Raw genomic sequence first — 26,218 nt, forward strand, 5'->3', positions numbered from 1 at the left:
TGTAGGCGAAAGAGTCAAATCAGCTACACATTGGAGAACTGTAAACAAGATTTGCTTGCTCTTATGTTATCACAGAACCCATTGGGATGATCCTCTAGCACCTCCCAGTTTAATACAAGCAGCGTGGACAACAGCTGGTCACTGAGGGCAAGATTATCTCCAACACTAACATCTGCTGCACCCATGACACAGATTATACTGCGGCCAGGCGAATCAATTTGAGTGTCCTAATTAGACACCATGCTTCATGTCTCTGGCTTTAAGCCAGACTTTCAACAGCATCTGCAAAACCTGCCACTCGATTATGAACATCTCTTCAGGCCATAGGTGGATCAGATGATGGAGAAGATTAAAAAAGATACTGACACGGCCAAGCCAATTGATTCTTTCCAGACACCCTCTCCCCGAGGCTGCTTTTATAGGCCCCAGTACAGAGCAGGCAGTATAACCACCTACCCAAACTTGCTCTCTACTTACCAATTGCAACAGCTATCAACATTCGGGTGACAGAGGTACAATACTAGAGGCAGTGGATAAGGGGTTGCGGCCAAGGAAGCTACCCCCTCAAAGCAGTGACATACTCTTCTTCGTAACACACTACATGTGTGGGGGGGGGGGCAAGGGGAATTACACTGGTTCCTCTCTCACTTGGAAACAATCGCCTCCGACCAGTGGATCTTCTCGATCATACAACAGGTACAGGCGCTCATTCTTAAATGAGCTATAGAACCTGTGCCGCTACACCAGTGTGCCAAGTGTGTGTATTACCCATACCCCAAAAAGATAAGACCCTAAGGCCTATAATCAACCTCAGGCCGATCGACAAGTACATCATGTCCGAATATATGGTCACTCTAGAAGATGACATCCCTTTGCTGCAACAAGGCGACTTCAGGACCGCTCTTGATCTGAAGAACGCATACTTTCACATACCCATCTACCCTGCACACCATCTCTTTCTGCAGTTTGTGTGGTAAGTGGTCAGCATTACCAGTTCAAGGTGCTACCCTTTGGGGTCACTACAGTCCCAAGGGGATTTACAAAATGCCTTGGTGTGGTAGTCCCTCATCTCCGAAGGAGCGGCATCCACTTATTCCCTTAATTGGACCACTGACTGATCAAGAATGCAAACGGGCAACAGTGTTCCCCCCCCCCCCCCCCCCCTCCACACACACTCAAACCACCATAAACCTTCTACACAATCTAGGTTTTACAATAAATGCAGTGAAGTCACACCTTCAACCTCTCCAGGTTCAGGCCTTCCTGAGCACAGTTCTTAACCCAGTTACGGGAAAGCTTACCCCAGCCAAGCAAGGGTTCAAGCTTTTCAATTATTGTTATTGCCTCCTTTTCAGGCAGATCATCACTTAACGATCAGAATAGTAATGTGCTTCTTGGCATGATGGCCTTTTGCATACCCATAGATCCCCATGCACAATTACATGTGTCCTCTACAAGAGTGCTTAGCAGCACAATGGTCACAGGTGGTGGGCCAATGGGATGATCTAGTGTTGATACAAGCAAGCGCCCATTGCTCTCTGCAGCGGTGCAACAACTTATTGCAGTGCCGGCCCTTTCTAGACTGAGTTCTACAAGTGACCATCACTATTTACGCTTCCCAGTCTGGTTAGAGGCTGCATCTGCAGCACATGATCGTCAGGGGTATGTGGATATCCCACTAATAGGGCTTCCACATCAACTACTTAGAGCTGCTGGCCAACCAGTTGGCACTCAAAGCCTTCTTTCATCCGTTTCAACACAAGGCGGTACTCAACAAGATGGCCAATATGACAGCCATGTATTACCTTCAAAAGCAGAGAGCCATACACTTTTCAGTTGTCAGCACTGGCGCAGAGTATTTGGTGATGGGCACTTCACCACAAATTACATCTCCTAGCACAGTACCTTCCAGGAGCGGTCGAATTTGCAGACCTGCTCAGCAGGTTGCAGCAAAAAGTCCATGAGTGGGAACTGTACTCAAGTTCTACTCCCATACATCCGTCGTTGAGGTATTTTCCTATTTCAGTCTCTTTGCCACTGCCCAAGCGCAAAAGGCCAAAGCTTTGCCTCCATGTTTCCACATCCAGAGTCCATGGGTAATGTACTATGGATGATTTGGTCAGGGATATTTACCTACCCTTCTCTGCCACTCCCACTCCTTCCATACGTGGGTCACGCTCTTCAGCAAACATCTCTCACTCTCATCCTTGTGGCTCTCAAGTGGGCCAGATAACTCTGGTTCAGGACTCTTCTAGACTTGTCACCATTTCCCCATGGGAAACTACCCGACAGTACAGACCTTCTGACGCAAAACCAAGGCACAAACAGACCTCTTTACTGCAGGCAACTCAGTCCAGCGATTTGGTGTCTGAGGGACATGACTACTGTTACCTTGATCTGCCTACAGAATGTAGGTCTGTTCATAAAGAGTCACGCAGGCCCACCATGGGAGACTTTTATGCAGCCAAGTGGATGTTTGTCCACTATTGCTTTTCACAGCAGATAGACCGTCTCAAACCAGCAGTCCAAAGCATACTCTACCTTTTTTTTTTTTTTTTAACACTTTATTTTGTATTGAGTATCAAAAAGCGAAAGCACAAGTAAGTACATTTATCTTTGGTAATTACATCTTAGATTTCGCATTATCCTGAAGAGTTTGCGTTGTCATGGGTACAGTTGTCCCATAATATCAGCAATGGGGTACAAAATAAAACACAATGTATGTCTATGTCCGTCCATCTGTTTGTCCCGTTTTAAAATGGCCCTCTCGCATTTACTAATATATCCTAGGTTTGGGCAGTTGCCTCCTGCAACAGAAAGTGCTGTTTTGACAAAAATAAGAAAAAACGAAAACCAGCAGTATCATATAAAGCATCCTCTTGCCTCCATAGGTGTATTCTATATAATCTATCCTATACCCATGGGGACTATCCCAGAGTTAGATTGCGAGGCAGAGGAGTTGCGTAAATTCTCAATATAGGTTTTTTTATGGGCCCCAGATATCCTTAGGGCGGGCAGTGCTGGGCAGTAGACTAGAGTAAATCTCGCTATGTGTACTACAATGAGCTAGGCTATTAAACCAGTCTTGCAACGTGGGAGAGACTTTGCTGCCCCAGTGCAACGCTATCTCTGGTTTTGCTAGGAGAAGGCCAAGCGAAGCCAGCTTCTGGACTGTTTTAGGAAAGTTAATTGTGTAACCCATCAACGCCACTTCCGGTAGAAGAGCAAGTGTGAGCCCAAGAATATCTCCTAGTGTTTCGTGCACTTGTACCCAATAGGAGTGTATGTGTGGGCATGTCCAAGTTAGGTGAACAAAATCTGCGAGCTGAGCTCCACATTTCCTGCATGTGTGAGGCCTGTCTGGGTCAATTTTATGCAATTTGGCCGGTGTCATATATATTCTTCGGAGAAATTTAAAGTCTAATAATTTATGGTGACTATTTAGCGAGATGTCCTTTGTCGCTTTACAGCATGCGGCCCGCTGGTCGTCTTAAATCGGACACCCTAAATCAGCCTCCCACTCTGCTTGGAGTCTCTTATCCACGATAGGGACCTGTGCTATGCATAGTTTATAAAGTTTGGAAATTATGTGTGTTCCACCTTTATTCTCAATCAGGAGAGACAGTGGTTCGAAGGAGACAGGTTCCAGCGGGAATCCAACTATCGTGGCTCTGAACGCCAAATATAGTTTCTTTAGAACAAATTTGTCCATGAACGTGGCCTCTCGGAAGCGAGCGTCCTCAGTAGCTGAGAAGACCTGCCCGCCCGGGTACAAATCATCTAATGTGTTAATGCCGAATTTAGTTGTGCGTTGCACCAGTCTCTCTCCTGTTATGGGAAGCCAACGTGCATTCGGCAGTGTAAGGGCAGAGGATTATAAAACTGCAGTGCCCGTGTAGCGAAGGAGCCTGTTCCAAGCCCAGCTGGTGGTTGACACAGTTTGTATGTCTACTGGATCCCTGGGTTCGCCCTTGGGTAAAACAGCGGCTAATCTCTCAGGGAGGACAAAGTCGGTCTCTGGGCGCAGAAATGGGATCCTCGCATCCGGGTGGTACCAGGAAAAGGCATAACTGCACTGCGCAATTAAATAATATAAATAAAAGTCCGGTACACCCAAAACCTCCCCTATCATACAATAATGTGAGTGTCGTCCATCGTACACTCGGTCTTCTGCCTCCTCATACCAGACGGATAAGGTGAGCTCGCAGTGTTCTAAAGAAACTGTGTGTGAGGGGCATAGGGATATTATTAAAAAGATATAAAAATTTGGGTAGGACCATCATTTTAATTATGGTGATTCTGCCTGCCATGGACAAAGGGAGTCGTAGCCAGTATTCCACCTGAGTCTCTAGTTTCGCAACCGCTGCACCATAATTAAATTAAGGCACAAAATCTGGTCCGGATCTAAGTGTACATGGATGCCCAGATATTTGACGGAACCCGAGCACCATTCCAATGGGAACTCGCATTCCTCGTGGATCGTACTACTAGTCAAGGGAAAAATAATCGATTTGTGCCAAATAATGCCTAAACCCGAGTTGTCCAAAGCGAAGTATTTCCCGGATGAGAGGGGCTAGGTTCAGTTGTGGTTCTCTGACATAAAGAATAGTGTCGTCAAAGTATAATGATGCCAAAAAGTGACTTGTTCGAAATTGTAGTCCTCTATGGAGATGACGCTCCTGAAAGTGCCGTATCAGAGGATCCACGGGCAAAATGAACAGAAGGGGCGACAGAGGGCAGCCTTGAAGTGTTCCTTGAGTAATCGGGAAGGGGCCTGAAAGAGTGCTGTTTATGCGAAGCCTCGCTGTGGGGCGAGTATATAGTAAGCCTATAGTAGCTATGAAACCTGCTGGCATACCCATACGACGCATTATGGATAAAAAGAAGGGCCACTCGAGCGTGTCAAAGCCTTTTTCGGTGTCTAGCAGAATAGCCGCGGCTGGAGTTTCGGGATTAATCCTATGCAACACTGCAAACAAGGTCCTCAAATCTAGTGAGGTCGAGCGATGTGGGACGAAGCCTTATTGCGCTGGGGAGAAAATGAACTCCATTAGCTGCGACAGCCTGTTGGTAACAATTTTAGCTAATATTTTATAATCTATATTTAAGAGCGAGAGGGGCCTATATGATCCGCAAAGGGAGGGGTCTTAGCCTTGCTTCGGCAGAAGAATTATAGCTGCTTCGCTTAACGTAGGAGGCAGGGTTTGCTTTTCCAGGGCCTCAGCATACACCTCGATCAATTTGTACTAGAAGGTCAGAGAAGGCCTTATAGTACACACCAGTAAATCCATCCAGTCCTGGGGCGGAAGGAGCCACTCAGTACTTTAATCGTCCCACGCACCTCAGTCTCTGTGATTGGCTCTGCCATGAATTCCTGCATGTTCTTTTCTAGGTAAACTAAGGCAATTTCCGAGAGATGATCCTCTTGTGCGGACACGTCAGCGCTGTGTCTGGTTGTGTATAGCGTAGTGTAGTAAGATAAGAATTCGTCTCTGATGTCTGTGAGAGTCGTGAGTCCCATCGTTGTTACGAATCTCTGTGATTTAGGATTTACTGTAGGGTGGCCTAAGGGTCTGAGCCAGTGTGCGGCCTGGGCGATCGCCCTCGCCATATCTATGAGCTGTTTGATATTTACCTAAATACAGGATCTCGCGATCTGCTGTGTCTCGGTATTCTGACAAGAGACTTAGTCTCTTACCTCGCAGCGCGTCCGGAGCCGCGAGGCGTGCCTCATTGTCCAGCGCTGTCAGATAACTCTCTAATCTAGCAAGAGTTGCACGTAGGGCCTTGAGTACCCCTGCATGCTTAGAGATGCATACCCCGCGAATGTATGCTTTGAACCCTTCCCACAGTACGGCCCAGGAGTCCACCGACCTAGTGTTAATAGTGAAATAATCTTCAATCGCTTCCTGGACCGAATGACCTCATGACAAAACAAGACGTCTAGGAGAGGGGGCCGGGAAAGCGCCACTGCCTCTCAAATCCCTCAGTACATGGGACTCGGAGACAGTTGAACTGGGGAATGATCTGAATATGTTCTGGGAAGTGTGTGTATCGCATGATACCATGAGAAAACACCCGGGGAAACCAGCCAGAAATCGATGCTGGTCCATGTGTTGTGTTGCCCTGAATAATGTGGAAAGTAGCAGTAGGATTGCGCCTGCGCCAAATATCTGTCAACGAAAACTGGTCACAGAGATCTTTAACTGTACGCCGTGCGTTAGGTTTTGTGTTGGAAGCGGTGGATGTACTGTCCAGGTCTGTGTTGAAAATGAGATTGAAGTCCCCCCCCAACCATAATCAAAGCCGGTTCTAGTTTAGAAAGTTGGGTGTGGACTGCATGAAAAAATTCCGGGGAGTCAGTGTTAGGGGCGTAGACACACATCAAAGTGACCCATCAGAGACCCTACTACAGTAATATATCGGCCCTCCCTATCGTTGATGACCTGTTGGCAACTAAACGGGACTCTCTTATGTATCAGAATGGCAGTACCTCTAGCGTAATTACTGAAATGAGAGAAATACCAGCGAGCCCCCCCAACTAGAGACGAAACGTGCCGTATCTGTAGGAAAGTGGCTCTGTATATACTGTTCCCAAATAGATACAGTGTGTACAGAGTCCACAGCCCCCAGAGGTTTGGCAGAGGCTAAAGTTAGACATAACCTTACTCTCTAAAGTAGTAGCTTAGTCGAGCAGTAAGGCAGTATCAGAGGACAGTGTAAAGCATTTGTTGTACACACTCAGTCAGCAAATGGTCTCACACACTGAAGAACTGAACTCTAGGCCAATGGTTTGTATATAAAAATATATGGTTTTATTTTAGAACCAACAATAGGTATCAAAATATACTTTCTCAGAATGAGATGCTTTAGTTAAATACTTTGCAATAGGCAATTGACTTTTGAATGCAATAGTTGCAGTTTGCTGCAATAGGCAACACAATTTCAAACACAATAATACATTGAGCTCAATGGGAATTTTAAGTTATATGCAATTGATTACTTTCAGGATTACTTTTCTAACTCCAGGACTGGATCCTAGATTCAGTCCTGGGACAGTTCTTGGAAACAAGTACGTTGATACGTTTTAGTTACTGTTGTGATTTTAAGCAATATTTTGCTATTTTAAAAGTTGACCCTTAGAAACTTTTTCTAATCAAATTACCAATGTTATCCTATGGGAGGAAATTCACTTAACAGGTAAGTGGGCTTATGGTTACTTTTTCGGGTTCAGTGTTGGATCCTGGATCCAGCACTAGTATACCACCTGTAAGCAGTTGATAGAATGCGTTTAGGTTATACAGGTGATTCTTAACGAATATTTGTAAGTTTGCAAAATCGACACTTAGAAGAAATTTCACCGAAAAACAGTCAATGGTTTCCTATGGGAGAAAGTTCAAGTTACCGGTAAAGTATGTTCTCGTTACTTTTGTAATCCAGTGCTGATCTCCTCGGCTCTGTACAGGAACATCTATCTTAAACAGGTAAGTAATTACTTTTTCACAGTTGGTATGATTTTTAAAGAATATTTGTAGTTTCAGACAGAAGAAATTTCACAGAAAAACAGTCAATGGTTTCCTATGGAAGAAATTGAGTTAGTGGTAAGTACGGTTGTAAGTACTTTTCAGGGTCAGCGCTGGACACCAAGATCCAGCACTGGGATCTCTCCTAATAGCAGGTGAGTATTTCCATTTTCGTTACTCGGTTGATTTTAGGTGAATATTTTAAAGTTTAAAAACTCCACACTTAGAAGAAATTTCAAGAGAAACCTGTCAATGTTACCCTATGGAAGAAAAGTGAGCTATCAGCTTTTGGGTAAGTACTCGACTGGCAGAGTTAAGGTTCTGGGCATAGACTCAGGGGTCTCCCAGGGTCAGGTAAGTACAGTTGTTACACCCTCAGCGGCACAGGGGCAGCCGGATGCAGAGTGAATTGGGCCCAATGTTATCCTATGGGAGGCAGGGGGCCCTTGGTTGGTGGCTGCTGACTAGCAGGCCACGTGACTCTGGGAGCTGGGCTCCTGGTCACTTGCTCAGGGCAAATGGGGAAGTAGGTAGGAGTAGAAGTTGCACTGCCAGGGCCACTCGGGCGGCTAGGTGCAGGGTGCTGTTGAGCCTTCGGGCGCTCAGTGGATTGCAATGGAAAAGCTCAAGGACGAACAAAGGCTGGAAGCTCGGGGACGAAGATTCTTCAGGTATGACCACCACTTCGAGAGGTAAGTTGGGTAGTTGGAGGATAGGTAGGTACCCAGGAGTTGGGCACAGGGGACCGCTGGGTGCAGGGGTGCCTTTTGGTGTCAGGAAATCTTACCCTCTGCTGATCGTGGTTGAGGGGGGTCCCTGGTTCTGAGGCTGCAGGCGTTGTCAGGAGTGTCGAGGTGTGTCCTTGGGTGCCGGATTCGGGGTCATAGTCGCCGGGGGGACGTCCTCGGGGTCTTTGTCCACGCCAGCACAGGCCAGGTTTGGCGGGTGCAGAGTGTGCAGGGTTCGCGGTTCTTGGCTGATGCCAGGGGCTGGTAACTTGCTTTGAGCAGTGCCACTGCTCGTGGGAGTTCCAGATGCTCAGTCACAAGGTAGCCAGGTCCTCCGGGGTTTGTGAGGTTGCTGGCCACAGGAGGTGCCGGGATTTAGCAGGAGCAGGTTCGAGGGTCGACAGGCCGGTAGGGCTGGGGCCAAAGCAGTTGGTGTCTTCCTCTTGTTAGCAGCTGCACAGCAGGTCTTCTTTCTTCTTGATCTTCTTTGTTGTTTCAGAATCTGGAATCTAAGGAAGGAAGGTTCAGAGTGGCCCTAAATACTAAATTTAGGGGTGTTACAGGTAGGTAAAGGGCAGGGACCACTGGGTCCCTGCCCTGGGGTGGGTACACACACACTATCCTGCCACTCTCCTGTGTGAGGGGGCAGTGGCCTAGTCCTGATTGGGTAGGGCTCCCCAGCTTTAAGATGGCGAGAGCCCGGGGATGTGCTTCACCTTGCCTCCCCCACCTGAGGGGTGGGGTTGGCAGAGGCTGGCGCACCCCTTGTCCTTCCTTGGGGTTTCCAGCCAGTCTTCCCGCCAGAGAGGGGGTTTAGAACCGGTAGGGGCCAGTTGCTGGGTACAGCAAGTGGCCCGGAGAAGCTCACAAAGGCGGCATGCCTTTGAAGCTTCCCCTGCCCATCCTGGGGGAGGAGACCTAGCACCTCGCCCAGGATGTGCATTGTTGCAGGCCCAGGAGAGCGGATAGCTCTCTACCCAGGGGTCTAGCAACATGTCTGCTGTGTGGCTGCCTAGGCAGCCCCTCGGACCAGACGCGGATTGTAGGTTAGGATCGGGGGCATCTCTAAGATGCCCTCTGTCGTGCATTGTACATTAAATCCTGCACTGGCATCAGTGCGGGTTTAATGTGCTGAGAAGTTTGATACCAAACTTTTCAGTCTTCAGTGGATCCATCATGGTGCTGTGGCGTTCGCGTTGGCGATCTCCCAGCACCATATACTCTTAAATGGCAGCACTGCACTTAAAGTACCCAGGAATGGACCTGGGTACTGTAGGGGCATAGGGCTCATGCTCCTGTACCCACACCACTGGCATAGGGCACCCAGCTAGAGGGCTGGCTGATGTATGCCAGGGCAGTGTATGTTGTAGGCATGGCACACAGGGATGTGTGCCATGTCGACTCTGTTTTGTCCTCTACCCAGACACTCAGCCTGCAAGGGCAGTGTGTTTGTGTCAGGGCACAGGGCCTCTAAGGGTGGTGCAATAAGTGCTGCAGCCCTTAGGGGCCTTCCCTGGTCACAAGGCCCTGGGTATCTAGGGTACCATTTACCATGGGCTGACATGTGGCCAGGGGTTGCCAATTAGGTTTCAGCATAGTTTTTAGGGAAGGAACATAGGCCCTGGGCACCTGATTGGCAGGAGCCCAGGGCACACTCAGTCAAAGTACATTCAGCAATTCAGCAAAAAGTGGGGGCATGCCATGCAAGAAAGATGGAACTTTCTCACAGCATCCGAAACTGGTAAATGTGTTTTTTGTAAGAAAGCGACATATATGTTCTGTCGATCTAGATAATGCACTATCTGCCGCCGTTTGTGCTGGTTATTAAGACCTCTGAGATTCCACGACACCAGGGACAAATTGGAGGGACCTGTATTTAAACCTGACTGTACCATCTAAGAGCTGTGAAAAGATTAGTGTGAGCGAACTGCGGTTTGAAAACAGTAAACCAATACCAATACCAAAGACAATCCTTACAATAAGAAAAACATTTGATCCTTCCTGAACTCCCCACCCACCACCCAGCCTTACTACGGAAATGGCAAGGCCTACGCCATCCTGTAGGCAAAAAACAGAGTACCAATCGACTTTACAATAAGAAAGCACAACCTTGTATAGGTACATCAAAAGCAACCAACACAAACCCATGGTTTCCAACCAGGGGGGTGGCAACTCCACGTCAGTTGACCAACTATATAATATATTTGAATCAAAGTATAGTGCGTCCCCATGTAGTTAAAAAAATCTGAAAGAAGGCAGATACATAGCAATGTCACCCAATACCGGAGCCTGAAAATAGTTCCAAACTTGCAACGGAGCCGCCGTGTGGGGGTGACGGGTCGTCTCTATCATCTCGTGGCTGATTATTGTCGATCTTATACGTGCAACATAATTCTTGTACCTCATTAGGACTGTCGAAAAACTGCACACGGCCACCGGCCTCAACCCTAAGCCGTGCAGGATATAACCTGCCGTATTTGAGGCCAAGGTTCCGGAGGGTAGCCTTCACCCCAGTGAACTTGAGTCTGGCTTCCTGCAACATCACTGTTAAGTCTGGGTCATAGCGCAATCTTTGAGCCCTGCCAGGTAGTGTCCCCACGCTCTCTGGCCAAGCTCAGAGCTGTGTCTCTATCCTGGAAGTTCATAATCCGGGCTATCGGCGGATGCGGAGGGAGGCTCGGGTTAGGCCGAGGGCCCAGAATACGGTGGGTCCTCTCTGCTACAAAGCCTGGTGTGAAAGCCTCCCACCCAAACATATCCGTCAGCAGGGTCTCCACAAAGAGGTCAAGACGGCCTGTAGCTGTAGACTCCGGGACCCCAAGTAGACGCACATTATTGCGTCGGCTGCGCGCTTCAAAGTCCTCATTTTTAATGGCCACCTCCTTCAGAATGCGTTACATCCAGTTCAATCTTTTGGTAGCTTGTGCAGTTCCATTTTCAATGTCAGAGATCCGTGCTTCCTCCACGTCAAGACACCTGTCGTGGGCCTGGATCTTGGCGCCCATTCATTCGACCGTTTTGTCTAGCGAATCAAAACGATTGTCCAGTGACCTAAAGCCGGCTCTCATCTCCTGTAACCAATCGGCTGGAGGGGCCAGGGTGGTAGCGTCAAGAACAGAGCTCTCGGCCTGCTCGGCCATATCTGGGCCCACCTGCGTTGTCTTCTCCGCAGCCCTCTCAAACGGCAGTGTCCTTTGCTTCGGGTCCTTGCCACCCATGCTACTGTAATACGTTCAAGGACCAATCCGCTGCCGCTGTCCTCGCCGATATGACACTGATCTTGCACTGGAAGGCGAGTCTTAAGAGGTATGCACTGAGCCAATCAACAGACGCTTAGTCTTCCAAGCTCTACCCTGGAGAAAGCGGCGTTACGTATGACAGAAGCACCCACGTTGCATCGACCAGAAACCCTGACGCTGGTCTGAGCGATATCTGCGCTAGGCTTGCTGACTGGGGTGTGCCCTCACCGTGCTATCGGACAGGCCGTGTCTCTTAGGGGAGGCAGCAATGGCAGTCAACCCTGCTCATTGCACAGCTCTTCGCCCCGAACCAGCAAGCCCACAAGTCGGGGGATGTCGGCAGGATCCACACAGGCTCCTATTGGCATCTAAAGCGCTTCACTCATGGCGACATCTGAGGTTCAGGCTGCTCCTACCATCAGCGCCGCAATGCCTGCCTCTGTTTAGGCCCAAGAGGCCGGGGACCGCACGGGAGACACTCCAGGCACCGTGGGCAACAGGCATCTTCCAGCCTACCCCCTCCCAGCAACTCGCGCGCTGCCCCCTCTACGGCTTTATCAACGACTAGCACATCGGTAGGGGCCACGGAACTCAGAAGACAGCGCGGGTCCGCAACGAGGCCAGGCAGGCTCAGCTTCAGCCCTGGCACCCGAGATTCCGATAGGAGTGCGGAAGGGAGGGGGGGGGAAGGCCGCTGGAAACCCAACCGGCACCCACGCACGCACCGGCATTGGGGAACCCCGCTCAGGGTGTGCCGCCGCTTCAGCGCAGACAATGACTGGGCTCCGCCGCGATCCACATTCCGGCCGCCATTTTCTTTCCTCCGTCACGCCAGTGAAACACCGTCTAAGAGCCGATATCTGTGCCCCGCGCCGCTGTGAAGGCTCGCGATGTATTCCTTGCCGCTTCACGGGTGCATCGGTGTATTCGCCTACCTTACAGTCATACTGTATACAGGGGAAAACGCCTTCTGCGTCGGTCGGCTGTCGGAGCTTCAAGTCCGCGCGGCCATTTCGGTCCGCGGCTTGGCCACGCCACCAAGCATACTCTACGTTCATCTTCAACAAGCAGGTTTCACTTAACTTCCTTACGCCTCCACTTTGGTGTAGTAGCAGCTTACTTGCTAAATATGCAGCATCCTTCCTTTTTTTTCGAATCCCCACCAAAAAGTCTTTAATGGAAGGGCTCAAATGAGTCACACCCCCCTCTCCCCTCCCCTACACCACATCCCCACCCAGGGTACCACCCGGCCCTGTTCGGAACCTCAATATACTGCTTTCATGGCTCATAGGCCCTTCTTTTGAACATCTACACTCTTGCCCACTACAGTTCCTGTCCTGGAAAGCTGTCCCTATCACCTCCTTAAGGAACTTCAGCGAATTGCCAGCTCTTACCCTGGAAGAGCCTTTCTTCCAGGTTCATAATGACAGAGTTGTCTTAAGGTCCAATCCAAAGTTTATCCCAAAGATGGTATTCTGTTCCATCTCAGTCAAGCCATTAAACTGACACTTTTCTTTTCACAGTCAGACTCTGCAGCAGAGAGGGCCCTCCATACCCTGGATATCAAGGATGTACTACATTGATAGGACCGAGCTCTTCTGTAAAACCATAAACTACACGCCCTGTCTCAAGGGGGGATAGCCAGATGGATTTCGAGTGTATACAAACTTGTTACTCCAAGGCTAAGAGGCAGCTGCCTGACCTGCCTAGACTACATTCAATTTACAAGAAGTGGGCCTCTATGGCTTTCCTTGCAAACATTCCCATAGCTGACATATGTTAGGCCACTACATGGTTCACTCCACACGTTCACCAAGGACTACTGTGTGGATGTTTTAGCACGCCAACAAGCAAAGGTTGGCCAGGCTATTCTATGAACTCTTTCAGTCTGTAGCATCCTCTGGCTAGCCACTGCTTGGGGGGGGGGGGGGAGCAGGACTGCTTTCCAGTCTATGCAGAGCATGTGTATCTACAGAAACTTATGCCTCAAATGGGATGTTACTTGCCCTGAAATTATCTGTTTGTGGCATATAGTGCTGTGGGTTATCATATGCCCTTCCACCTCCCCGGAAGCCTCTGGTTTTTACAGATCTATTTTCCCCTTTATTCCTTTTGCATGGCCAGCCACATTTTCCTTTTCTATCCTCCATCTTTATCTTCACCCGATGTGTGGAGAATATTCGAGCAATAGAGTTGATGCCCATGCGCTTTACCAGTCATGACCTGAAAGTCTTCTTCAAGTTGCACATGTCTGAGCTCAACACTAGATAGCATGAGTATGTAGAGCATGTGAACCTACAGAACTACATGCAACAAAAAGATGCTTACAGGGTAAGTAACCTATTCCTTTCGGTGGCTTGGAGCTCAACAGCTTTGTGTTATGAAGTTAATTTTTAGTAAAGCCTTCTGGCTTATTTTGTGCTAACGTCAGGGTTACCTAAGAAGTTTGGTAGCTACGGTGTGATGCAAGAAATAGGATTAAATTGTCAAATAATGCTAAATGTAATCAATGTTGCAGCAATATGGAACTCAAACTCACTAATTACCATATTTCAAATACATGCAGAATCCAAAACAGTTGAATTCCAGTCATATAATTTTCTTCTTCTATAACTTTTTTTCCATAGCCATCCCTAGGCATCCAATGCCATTTGCTGCCAAGAACATGTTTTATGATGAACGATGGAAAGAAAAGCAGGAACGAGGCTTTACCTGGTGGTTAAATTTTATCCTTACTCCAGATGATCTTAAGACTGACTCATTGCGAGGTAAGCACTTTTTGCTATGTCTTTTAGATGTAACTTGTCTAATAAGATTTAAGCATTGTCAGTGATTTGTGTTGCCGTTCTGTGGTTGTTTAGCTACTTTTCTCTATTTGCGTACAGATTTCATTTTTAAGACTTGTTGCCAGGAACAAGAGTTAGTTATCCAAATTATTGTACATTACTTAGCCGTGTAGTTAATAGCATCTTAACTTTAAAGATTTTGTTTGTGTGCTATATCCTATTAATGTCTACTTGTTTGTCGGAGGCCCTAATGAAACAGAGCATCTGTTTTGCAAAAGTGATGTGGCTATTGTGCCTACTGTATTGTCCCATGGTTCATATAATTTATTGAATGACAATTTTTTTGAATAAACAATATCCAACACATGCAAGCTTGAAGAGAGATTACGCAAGGCAAACGCAAATACGCAAAATAAATGGCTAGTAAAAGAGGGGTGGACTCTGCGTGTAAACATTCAAGTGGCGAAAAATTCATGTATCAGAAAAGCAGCATCAAACACTCAATGGGTTGGAATGCTATCCTAAGCGATTGCTAGTGGTTAGACATATTGCAAGTGTTCCTCCCTGTACAGTTTGTGTGTTTGATCCACCATCCTAAGTGGCAAGGGTATTCCCATACGTGGGCACTGTGCCACTGGAACCAAGCTGAACCCAACTGGCGAGCTTCAATCCAGGTGACCTCTGTCTTTGATTGCTTTTGTTCTGGTTTATGAAGGACTTGGCCTAGCAGTTTGGGCTGAACTGTTTCCTGTTGGAGCAGGGTCAAGGCTGATTTGCATTTGGCTGGGCCCATACTAGGTGGCATGGTGGGCAAAAGAATGATGGGTAGGAGGGCTATGCCGATTGATTACCTGTGGATCGATTTATTGCAGACATTTCCCCCATCACATTTTGTGTGTTTAAGTCACGAAGGCTAACATTATGCAAGTATAAAGCCATGATTTAAGACCCTATACAGTCCCTTATAAGGACCTCTTACCCCATTTCTTATGAAAGCCATTACTTTAGCACCTATCTCTTAAGTAAGTGAAATCCTATCTGCAAGAATAGGTCCTGGGCACTAAGAACATTGCCTTGACCGTAAAACTTTCAGAATCTCTCTACAAAGCCAGTAACTCGCATACTGAGCCGCATGAGGTGATGGGGGACTATTCCTTAGGTAACGGGTGCTTAAGCATATAGAGGTCAAACGTATTAACTTCTAATTGGTTGATATGTGCCAAAGTTTGAGGCCTGACCTGCCTCGTCTGGCATAACTTTACAGCTTATAAGCTTTCTTTCTTTTAAATCTTTATTTCGATTATGTAAATCATAAAAGAACATACAAATACATTAAAGTCACAAAGGTTATCTTAAGCACTACATCTGGCTCAGTCAACCTCGAATAGACTGAGTTCAATTCCAGCATCCTCAAAAGCTCTCTCCCTTAGTAAAGAGTCATTTCTCTGTTTCCTGGCATTCTTATTACCTGAAAAACCTTTAGCATCTCCTGTCTGGCCATTCACTGTGCCATTTGCACTATTGTTACCCTTCTCTATATTTTCCTCTACCGCCACTCCATTAGCACGCTTTAACATGACCTGAATTCAACAGGCCGCACCTTGCACTGGCGGCGCCTGCACTCTGTTCTGATGATCAAGCTTATTCCCCCTCTGTGAGGAGCAAGCTAATCAAATTACAAATCTACTATTGTTTCAACCATTAATCTCAATGGAACAATGCCAGATAATCTGCAGTAGTCCAAAAATTAGGCAAAGTCCTTGATTTTGTGAAAATCTTGATAGGAAAAATGATAAAACAGAAAACAAAATCACACCGGGATCATCCAAATATTAACATAATGATATGGCACCTAAATCAAACTTGAGATATAAAATCATAATTTCTCACCCCAGCTATTTAACACTAAGATATCAGTCACACAATCTCATAACTATTCTCTCAGGTTTAAAAAACACTTGTCTTGTAGGTAGCAGCAGAAGAAGGAAGTTAGCTGTACATGCTGGTGTTTATTTTTATTACCTCAGAATTTTACTAAAGTTTGAAATATTTTCGTTCGTTGCCGTTAGTGGGATGTAAGCGGGAGCAATAAAGGATGTTGCATGATGTTAGCCTCCTTGCTGTGCTATAAAATTGGTGATAATCTTTGAGATAAAAGAAGAGGTTGTATGGAAGCCATCGACCTGGTGAGGGCACAGGTGGTCTGAAACACGTAGACCATTTTCACTATGTGATGTGAGGGACACATTGCATATCCCAATTGCACATCCGCTTTTTTTTTTAGCCATACCCGTATCTAGATATTTTATTAAATCCTTCCTCTCAAGATAAGAGGTAATTTTAAATCCCCTTTTTGTATGCGGATCCAAGATCGTAAAACTCTTTTCCTCTTGTGCAGAGCCTGTTTGCCCACCTAGAGGTATGGTCAGGATAATGAGTCCCCCCTCCAGCGCTCATTCAAAATCTGTTATGGTGGTAGCTTTCCTTCCACTGGGTTTGTTGCTAGCTTGACTGTAGGGTCAAAAGCTGGGGCTTTTCAAATGTCGCCTCACATGTTTTTTGTGACAGGACTGTCCCCTTTGAAGTTAATTAAGTTCCTGGGTCCACCCCAACTGCCAGAGGAAGAAAGCAATGCTCCTTTTCCATGCCATTTTTTTTTGTGCTCTAGGAGCAGCTTTCACACCTCTTGTACTCCTAATTCTGGCAACGGACAGGTTGGACAGTTGCTGAAGAGCTCAAACAAATTAGCCTCTGTCAGGCTCAGGCAAAGTAAAAGGTACCTTTCGAAAAGTTACATTTCCCATATATTAAATAAAAATCTGACTTTACCATTGGAGTGGATTTTTATTAAATATGAAAATGAGTCTTTGAATAGAGTCTGTAGCTGGTACAGGCCCACAGTTAGAGTAAGGTGTATAATCTATACTTTAGTTTCCGATGTGCCAGCTACAGCCTGACCAGTAACATTGTTATTTTTGGCCTAGTCACTGGGGGTCAAAATGCAATTCACAGTGTTGTGCATGATTGTCCACTCGAAAGTACGTGGGCAGGGAGATGCACTTAGGCGTGTTTTATTTAATACTTTAAATCAAGTTTTTCAACCTGTCTGTGTGATTTTGACATGTCTGAGCATCGGAGTTCGAGCTGCTGCGGTCAGGCTATGCGGGCTAGGCCTGAAACCATGTTTTCTCTGCTACTGTAGTGGATGGCACATTAGTGGCTGCAGTCCACAAATGGCATGTGCCTTTCGATGTCATGGGTGTATTTCTGCATCATATACTCTGGCACATTTATTTTTCCTACAAGGCCAATCAAGTTTTAAGCCAGTTTCAACATATTTTAGGGGTCATGGGAGTCTCATATACTGGGCACTGAATAGCTGTGTTGTCGTTGTGTTCTCCCCCCCACCTCCACCCTTAAAAAAAAAGAAATGAAAAACTGGGGGTGACCACCAAAAAAAACGGATCTTTTCAACAATAAAGTTAAGCAATTTTTTTCAGAACTTCCATCCCCCCCCCTGACCCCCCCCCCCCCCCCCCCCACAATGACTCATTCTACCCCACACTTGTGGTATCGTACTAGGTTAACACTGGAATACACTGAGGAAAAAGAGATGGGGCAGTGAGAGAAGCTAGAAGTTCTTTTTACATCCAGTGTAGATGCAGTCCCATGTGCCCGGTCTCCTACTGTGGAATCTTGTGCGATGATGCAGTGGTTCCTCTGCTGTAGTAAGTATCAGTTAGTTTAAACACAATGCCAATTAGAAGCAGAAAAGAGTTTTATAGTGATGATGGCTGAAAAGACTTTTCATCTTAGTCATTAAGGCTCAAACCTACTGGCTACTTTGTCATGTAGTTAAATAGAAAATAGGGAACATTATATGACTGCAAGGAAAAGACCACTTGTCTAGATTGTTCATTTATGTTTCTCTTTGTTTGATCAAACTCCCTCGCTGCTTGCTTTGTAATCCATATTGTGCTGACTATAATAATGCAAATAAAAAGTTGTATTTAATGCTGGAATATCTAAGCATAAATCAGCTATAAATGAGTGTTCGGGATTCACCTTGCATGATATCTAAAACGTTCTTGCCTACTCTCTAACTTGACACACCGGTTTATCCCACCTAACTATTTTATGACTCGACTTACCAAAACATTTCTTTTACTTATCTATATGTAATTGAGTGGTACAACATATTACTGAGCATCTAACTCAACCAGTAGTGTCCTGCCATTCTATATTTTCTTTATTTTATTTGAGAAAATATGGGGTACGAAGACCCTCACTATGAAGTGAGTAAGTTGGCCTCCCATGTAACATTAAGCAACTTAGAGGGAAATATTAATGCATTTCTCCAGTATTGTATATTTTATATATTCACATGCTTGAATCTTTCCTTGTATTCATGGTGGGAGTCCCACAGTAACAGTGGAAATAGCAGTACTGAATACATTGCCATAGACTTCCATAGAAAAGAAAAAATCAATTTAGCAACATTTCAGCCTCCTTTTATCAATCAATCAAGCATTTGTATAGCGCGCTACTCACCCGGAGGGTCTCAAGGCGCTTGGGGGAGGGGGTCCGCTACTGCTCGAACAGCCAGGTCTTGAGTTGCTTCCTGAAGGAGAGGTGGTCTTGGGTCAGGCGGAGGTGGATGGGGAGGGAGTTCCACGTCTTGGCAGCCAGGTAGGAGAAGCATCTTGGCTGGTTGATCGAAGCTGGCGGATGGGAGTGTAGAAGGTCAAGCGGTCGTTGACGTATCTTGGGCCTTGGTTGTGGTGAGCTTTGTGTGCGTGGGTGAGGAGTCGGAGTTGCCGTAGTCCAGTCGGCTGGTGACGAGGGCCTGGGTGACCGTCTTCCTGGTTTCGGTGGGGATCCACCGGAAGATCTTACGTAGCATGCGTAGGATGTTGAAGCATCATGCGGAGACGGCGTTGACTTGTCTGGTCATGGAGAGGGAGGAGTCCAGGACGAAGTCCAGGTTGCGTGCGTGGTCTGTTGGTTTGGGTGCACTGCCAAGGGCAGGGGGCCACCAGGAGTCGTCCCAGGCGGAGGGTGATGATCCCAGGATGAGGACTTCCGTCTTATCTGAGTTCAGTTTCAGGCGGCGGTTCGTCATCCACTCGGCTACGTCTTTCATCCCTTCGTGTAGGTTGGTTCTGGCGGTGGCGGGGTCGTTGGTGAAGGAGAGGATCAGCTGGGTGTCGTCGGCGTAGGAGATGATGTTGAGGTTGTGTTGGCGTGCGATGGCTGCGAGGGGGCTCATGTAGACGTTGAAGAGGGTGGGGCTGAGTGATGATCCTTGTGGTACGCCGCAGATGACTTCGGTGGCCTCGGATCTGAACGGGGGTAGGCGGACTCTCTGTGTTCTTCCGGCTAGGAAGGAGATGATCCATTCCAGTGCCTTCTCCTGGATACCGATGTTGTTGAGGCGCTGCACTAGGGTGCGGTGGCAGACCGTGTCGAACGCCGCGGAGAGGTCCAGGAGGATGAGGGCCGTTGTTTCCCCGTTGTCGAGCAAAGCTCGGATGTCATCGGTGGCTGCGATGAGGGCGGTCTCGGTGCTGTGGTTGGCCCGGAAGCCGGACTGCGAGTGGTCGAGGGATCCGTTCGTCTCGAGGAAGGCAGCCAGTTGTCTGTCGACGGTTTTCTCGATGACTTTGGCCGGAAAAGGAAGGAGCGAGATGGGGCGGTAGTTTTTGAGGTCGGTGGGGTCCGCTGATGGTTTCTTCAGTAGGGCGCTGAGTTCGGCGTGCTTCCAGCTCTCTGGGAAGGTGGCGGTGTCGAAGGAGGCGTTGATGATGTCCCGCAGGTGGGGTGCGATGACGGAGTCGGCCTTGTTGAAGACGTGGTGAGGGCAAGGGTCGGTTGGAGATCCTGAGTGGATGGAGTTCATCGTGCGGATGGTGTCTTCGGTGTTGACTGGGGTCCAGGCGCGGAGGGTGGTGGTGGGGGGAGTTGTTCCGGTCATAGGGTGCGTTGGCTGTGTGCTGAAACTGTTGTGTATGTCTGCGATCTTGCTGTGGAAGAACGAGGCGAGCAAGTTGCAGAGGTCTTGCGAGGGCGTGATGTCGTTGTTTCCGGCGCTGGGGTTCGAGAGCTCTTTGACGATGTTGAAGAGTTCCTTGCTGTTGCGGGCGTTGTTGTCCAGTCGTTCCTTGAATGCGGATTTCTTGGTGGCGTGGATCAGCTGATGATGTCTTCGAGTGGCGAGCTTGAGGGTGGTCATGTTGTCTGTAGTTGGGTCTCTGCGCCAGGCTTTCTCGAGGGCCCGGCAGTTCTTCTTGGAGCTCTTGAGTTCGTCGGTAAACCAAGATGCTTTCTTGGTGCCGGGTCTGGCGGGGGGGGTCGTCTTCAGTGGAGCGAGGTCGTCTGCGCAGTTGCTGATCCATTTCGTGAGGTTGTTGGCAGCTTGGTTGGGGTTCGCTGATCTGGTGGGGGGGTTCTGGCTCAGGGATGTGGTGAGCTGGTCGGCAGTGATCTTGTTCCAGCTTCTGCGGGGGACCAGTTGCGGGTGGTGGTGAGTCGTGGTCCTTCTGAAGCTGAAGTGGACGCAGCTGTGGTCTGTCCAGTGGAGTCCGGTGGCGTGGCTGAAGGTGATGTCCTTGCTGGAGGAGAAGACGGGGTCGAGCGTGTGGCCGGCGTAGTGGGTGGGGGTGGTCACCAGTTGCTTGAGTCCGAGGTTGGCGAGGTTGTCCAGCAGGGTGGTGGTGTTGCGGTCGTTGTTGTTCTCCAGGTGGAAGTTGAGGTCCCCGAGGAGGATGTAGTCAGCAGAGGGGAGGGCGTGCGGGCTGATGAAGTTGGCGATGTCTTCGCTGAATTCTGTGCGAGGTCCCGGGGGTCTGTAGATGAGGGTGCCTCTGAGGGAGGTCTTGGGGTCGGTGCCTCTGAGGGAGGTCTTGGGGTCGGTGTGGATCTGGAAGTGCAGGTGTTCGGCGGCTGTGAGGGTGTCTTCGGAGTTGGTCGTGATGCGGATGGTGTTCTTGTGGACGATGGCGATGTCTCCTCCATTCTGGTTGGCGCGGTCCCTCCGGGTGATCTTGTATCCGTCCGGGATGGCGATGTCGGGTGCTGAGGAGGCGTTCATCCAGGTTTCCGTGAGGAAGGCGACGTCTGGGCATGTGGCGTCGAGCAGGTTCCAGAGTTCCACTGCGTGCCTGTGGACGGAGCGGGTGTTGAGCAGGATGCACTTCAGGTGCTTCAGGTGGTTGCTGTTGGTGCTTGGCTTGGCGGGTGCGCTACGGGTCCGGATGCAGGAGAACTTGCAGGATTGGCAGGTGAAGGGTCCGTGGGTGCGTCTTGGGGTGGCTCTGCAGCAGCCGGGGCTCCGGCCGGTGTTGAGTGCGATGAGAGTGGCGGCGTTGTAGGTCTTGCGGGTGGGCTGGCATCTGCGGGGGCCAGGGGGTCTGGCGCTGGGCGCGGGCCAGGCGCGGACGGGCGCAGGCGGGCTTGTCTTAGGCGCGCCTTTGGCGCGCCAGCGGCGCGGCCTCCATATGAGTGGGAGAGGGAGGGAGGAGCAGCTGGGAGGTGTGAGCGGGGCGGCCAATGGGGTGCGAGGGGGGCAGAGCTACGGGACGCGGCGGCCAATAGGGTGCGAGGGGGGCGGAGCTACGGGCGCGGCGGCGGGAAACGGGCGGCGAGGGGGAGACGCGGGGAATGACAGAAGAAAAAAGGGACACAATCTGGGCACCAAGGAGAGGGGGACAATCAAGGCAGCAAAATACACAGGTACAGTGGGGGAGAATCACTCACTCGTGGGTACAGAAGAGAAGGAGGGCACAGTCACTCTAACGCAGGCAAACACAATGCAGCAGCGGTCAGTGGTCACACAGGGGGCTGCGTGGCGTGAGGGGAGCGACCTGCGTGGTAAACGGGGTCAGAGGTCAGGGTCAAAGTCCAGCCAATCACAGCAGAGACCTTATTAGTAACCCCCCCACCCCCAAAATTGTCACCACACCTCAGATTTTTTACCGCTACTCGTGTGATAGGGATTCTCTTTGAGCACTGCTCAATAAGTTTGTTTCTTCAACTTTTGACCTCCAGCTTCAGACAAGGTACTTTGAATTTGTGTATTTTCAAAATGCCTTTGCATAAAAAGGGTTGTTCAAGCCCTGTAAGACCTGTGGGAAGTGTTGACTCTTTTCTGCAGACTCTCCAAACTGTGTCTTCATTGCCTCTACCCTGACCACAAACCAGGGAATCCAAATATTGCCAAACGTTTTCGGCCAAGACCCTTAAAGACAGAGAGGGTAGGCTGCTCCTCTGGCTTCAGAGGAAGAAGGCTGCTTCAAACTCTGGTTCTAAATCTGAGGATAAAGCTCATTCTTTGTCTAGGAAAAGAAGGCAACTCTTCTCATCATGGGGACCCAAAAAGATCTAAGTCCTAGGAACAAGAGAAATCCGAGGTAAAACGCCACAAAAACCTCAGGCGGTGGCCTCAAAATATTCCTCTGCACCAGTTTTTGCTTCCTTGACTCCTATGAGGGATCAGTCATCTAGTCCGCAACTTCTTCATTGTCACGAGCTGTCACCACTGGTAAATCGGATGATGTTTCTACACCGTTGACGGACTCTTCAGCGACAGCCACGACGGTCAAAACATCAACGGCGGCAGCGTCGACAGGTCCGGAATTAACTTTTACGACGGCGTCACCGTCGATGAGACTTTCACTGTAGACGAGACTTTCACCGTCTACTAGGATCTCTCCATCGACCACCACCCCGTCGACTTTGCTGACCATGATTCTGCTGACCATGATTCCACTGACCATGATTCCACTGACGATGATGGTATTGGCAAGTGCACCGTCAACGAAAGGAAAAATCAGCCTTCTACATTCCAAACAATTGCAGGATTTTTCAAAAATTTCTCCTTTACCTCCGGTGCGCTTATTGGACTTTCAGGAGTCTGAGGATGAGAGTATGTTTGGCCTTCTCAGTTAAAGGTCAAATATCAGGACTCGGAGTATGAGGACATTTAGGACAATGACCCTTCCTCTTACTTGGTAGGAGAATATTAGTTTGTAGATATTTCTTCTGCGCAGCAGCCTGAATCCTTTCAGGAGTGTTACCCATATGATGACTTCGTCACTTTAGGGAACCATCTGTGAATGTTCCTGTTTCCTTGGTGGCAAACTTGTGTTATATGATCAATGATTATTACAGGAGTTTTCCAGAGGTGAATGCTCCTCAACGTCCTCCGCCTTCTCAGCATACACCTGTTGATCTAGCAGGACAAAGCACACCTAAATCCACCAGGGAATAGGTTTTACCTCCTCCAATTGTCATTACAGAGAATATTCAGAATGTGGATTAACAGGTCGAGGAAGTAGAAATCCATACTCATGTGGATACTCTGGATGAATGGGATGATTATATAGCTCCCATGCCACCATCTCTTAGCCCACCTTGTGCAGATTCTCAACCTCCTTACATATCGGTCTTTCATGACCTAATGGAGCGTGCATCCAAGCTCTTTGATCTGCCTATGCCAGCTAAACAGACTGAATGTTTTTTGTATGACTTAAAACCAGGCACTCCACGTTCCATGAGAGCTATTCCCATAGTGGATTATTTGTAACAGTAAGGCCTCAAACTGATGAAGACACCAGCTTCCATTCCAGTGATTATACCGGAGCTGGACAAAAATACAAGGCCCTTGACAACTCGCCCACATGCTTCATTGGTCATCCTAGACCAGACACTGTAATAACGCAGGCTGCACAGAGAAGGGCCAAAAACCCTCCATCCCGGTGTTCTGCTCCCCTTGATAAGGAAGGTCACTGACTCGATAACATTGGAAAGAGGTTTTCTGCTCTGACGGCTACCTCTATTAAAGCTTCCAGTTCCATGGCCATCTTGGGATGGTATGACCAGCAGATGTGGTTGGACATTTCCTCATTGTTGGAACATCTGGAGGATAAGAGGAAGGAAGCACAAGATATATTCTCCGAACGGGAAAGAGCACCTGCTGAATTTAGAGATCGCTATGGAGGTTTCTTCTACTGCCTTTCGTCGGATGGCAGGAGCTGCGGTGCTGTGACGTCAGGGTTGGCTAAAGGTGACCACCTTCCTCCTGAGGTACAGGCTAAGGTTTTAGATATGCCTTTCAATGGAGAGTGTTTGTTTCTGCAAGCACATAGATGAAGCTCTGCAATCCATAAAAGCGGACACTAACACAGCTAAATCTTTAGTCGCACTTCAACAACGCCGCTTTCAGTCCTTTCGAGGCAGCACCTCTACTCAAGCCTGTCAAAATCTTTTCCAATCTCTAGGCCTTCACCTCAATCTAGAAACCTAGTCTCTAATTTCTTCCAATTCTCTGACTTTCCTGGGGGCATGCCTCGACACATAACTCGGCAAAGCCTTTCCCACTCAGGAAAGAGTTTTACGCCTGCAAGAGATAGCACCGCTTCTCTCATCAAAAAGGTCAGTTTCTGTAAGAAAATACAAATTCATGCTGGGGATGATGACCTCATGCATCCAGCTTGTTACCAATTGCTGTCTCTGTATGTGACCACTGCAGGAGCAGCTGGAAGCACAATAGGTTAAATCCAAAGGGTTCAAAGACAAGATTAGACTGTCATGAAGACTTCGATGTCTTGGTGGAAGACCAGTAAAAACCTTATGCAAGGCCTCTCCTTCATTTACACTGCTCCTCTTTTAGTGATGACTTCGGACGCATCAATGGAGTGATGGGAGACTCACCTCCAGGAATTGCAAGTTCACGGCAAGTGGTCCAAGCAATAGTCAAAATGCCACATAAATCTTCTAGAGCTCAGGGCGGTGTTTGTAGGCCTGAAAGCTTTTTTGCCTCATATCCGGGGATTTTCATTTCTTGTGCGGACGGACAACACTACCACCATGTTCTATCTCCAGAAGCATGGCAGCACGAGATCACAAGCACTTTCCCTCCAAGCTCAACTGATTTGGGAGTGGCTTCTTATCTGAAAGAAACACGTTAGTTATATTCCTCACCTTAGAATATCCCCAGCCGTCAGACTGGATCCGGAAGATTTTTCGTCAGCAATACCCCTTGCGCGTCGCTAGGCGTCGTCTGCGGCTCCGCGTCCTCCGTCGGCGTCGTGCGCCGGAATGACGTCGTCGGAGTACTTAGACGCCGCCCTCGCACGCTGACGTCAGTTCTTCTTTTTTCCGCGCCAGTAAGCGCAGATCCGGGAGAGCTACCCCTTTAGTCAATTTTTGACTAACTTTTTTGATCCTTTTTGATCTTGTCTCGACTCCGGTGCCGGTAGGATGCCTGGTTTTAAAGCCTGTGCTGACTGTAGCCGCTTGATGTCGGTTACGGACCATCACCGCCTGTGCCTTTACTGCTTGGGCCTCGACCACGACGCGGAGTCATGCTCGGATTGCAAGGCCCTGACCTCGAAGGCTAGACGGGAGCGGTCCCGTAAGCTTCTCGAGATTCGCCACTCGGCTCCGCGCGCCTCTCGATCCCGGTCCAGGAGGAGGTCCAAGGATCGGTCGCGGAGCCGCAGCCGACGTCTCCATCGGTCGTCGGGATCCAAGTCTTCGGGTAAGTCGAAGCATTCCAAGAAGTCCAAGAGGCGACACCGCTCTTCGGACTCCCCTCGCCGGTCGCGCGACTCGGCCGAGGGTCAGGGTGGTTCCACCCCCGCGGCTCCGGCGGCGCCGCAGGCGCCGCGCACGTCCCCATACCCTCCGGTCCCTGGGACTGACGCGACGCCGGCGGAAGTCAGTGCCTTCCTCTCGGCCATGAGGAGCCTGGCTCCGCCGTCGACGCACGCTGGCGCGCCTTCGGGCCCCGCGGACCCGACTGGGCTGCCTTGCCTGCCGGTGGCTCCGGCCTCGACGCCGCAAGCGCCCGAGGGACCCGTTCCCGAGTCCCCGCCGACGCCGGTCGACCTCGTCACGCCTCCTCCGCCGGCGTCGACACCGGTACCACCCCCGACGCCGAC

General features: G+C 48.9%; 1 protein-coding gene across 2 annotated transcripts in view; it reads left to right on the top strand.

Moving 5' to 3' along the window:
- Nucleotides 1–26,218, top strand: part of ASPM (assembly factor for spindle microtubules) — a 393,967-nt gene that overhangs the window by 49,169 nt on the left and 318,580 nt on the right. For both annotated transcript variants that reach the window (XM_085601843.1, XM_085601844.1), the window contains exon 6: nucleotides 14,118–14,258. In XM_085601843.1, the coding sequence (XP_085457969.1) occupies nucleotides 14,118–14,258 (141 nt within the window). The remainder of the gene's footprint in view (nucleotides 1–14,117; nucleotides 14,259–26,218) is intronic.

The sequence above is a fragment of the Triturus cristatus genome, chromosome 4_2, assembly GCF_964204655.1.
Source record: "Triturus cristatus chromosome 4_2, aTriCri1.1, whole genome shotgun sequence".
NCBI lineage: Eukaryota > Metazoa > Chordata > Amphibia > Caudata > Salamandridae > Triturus > Triturus cristatus.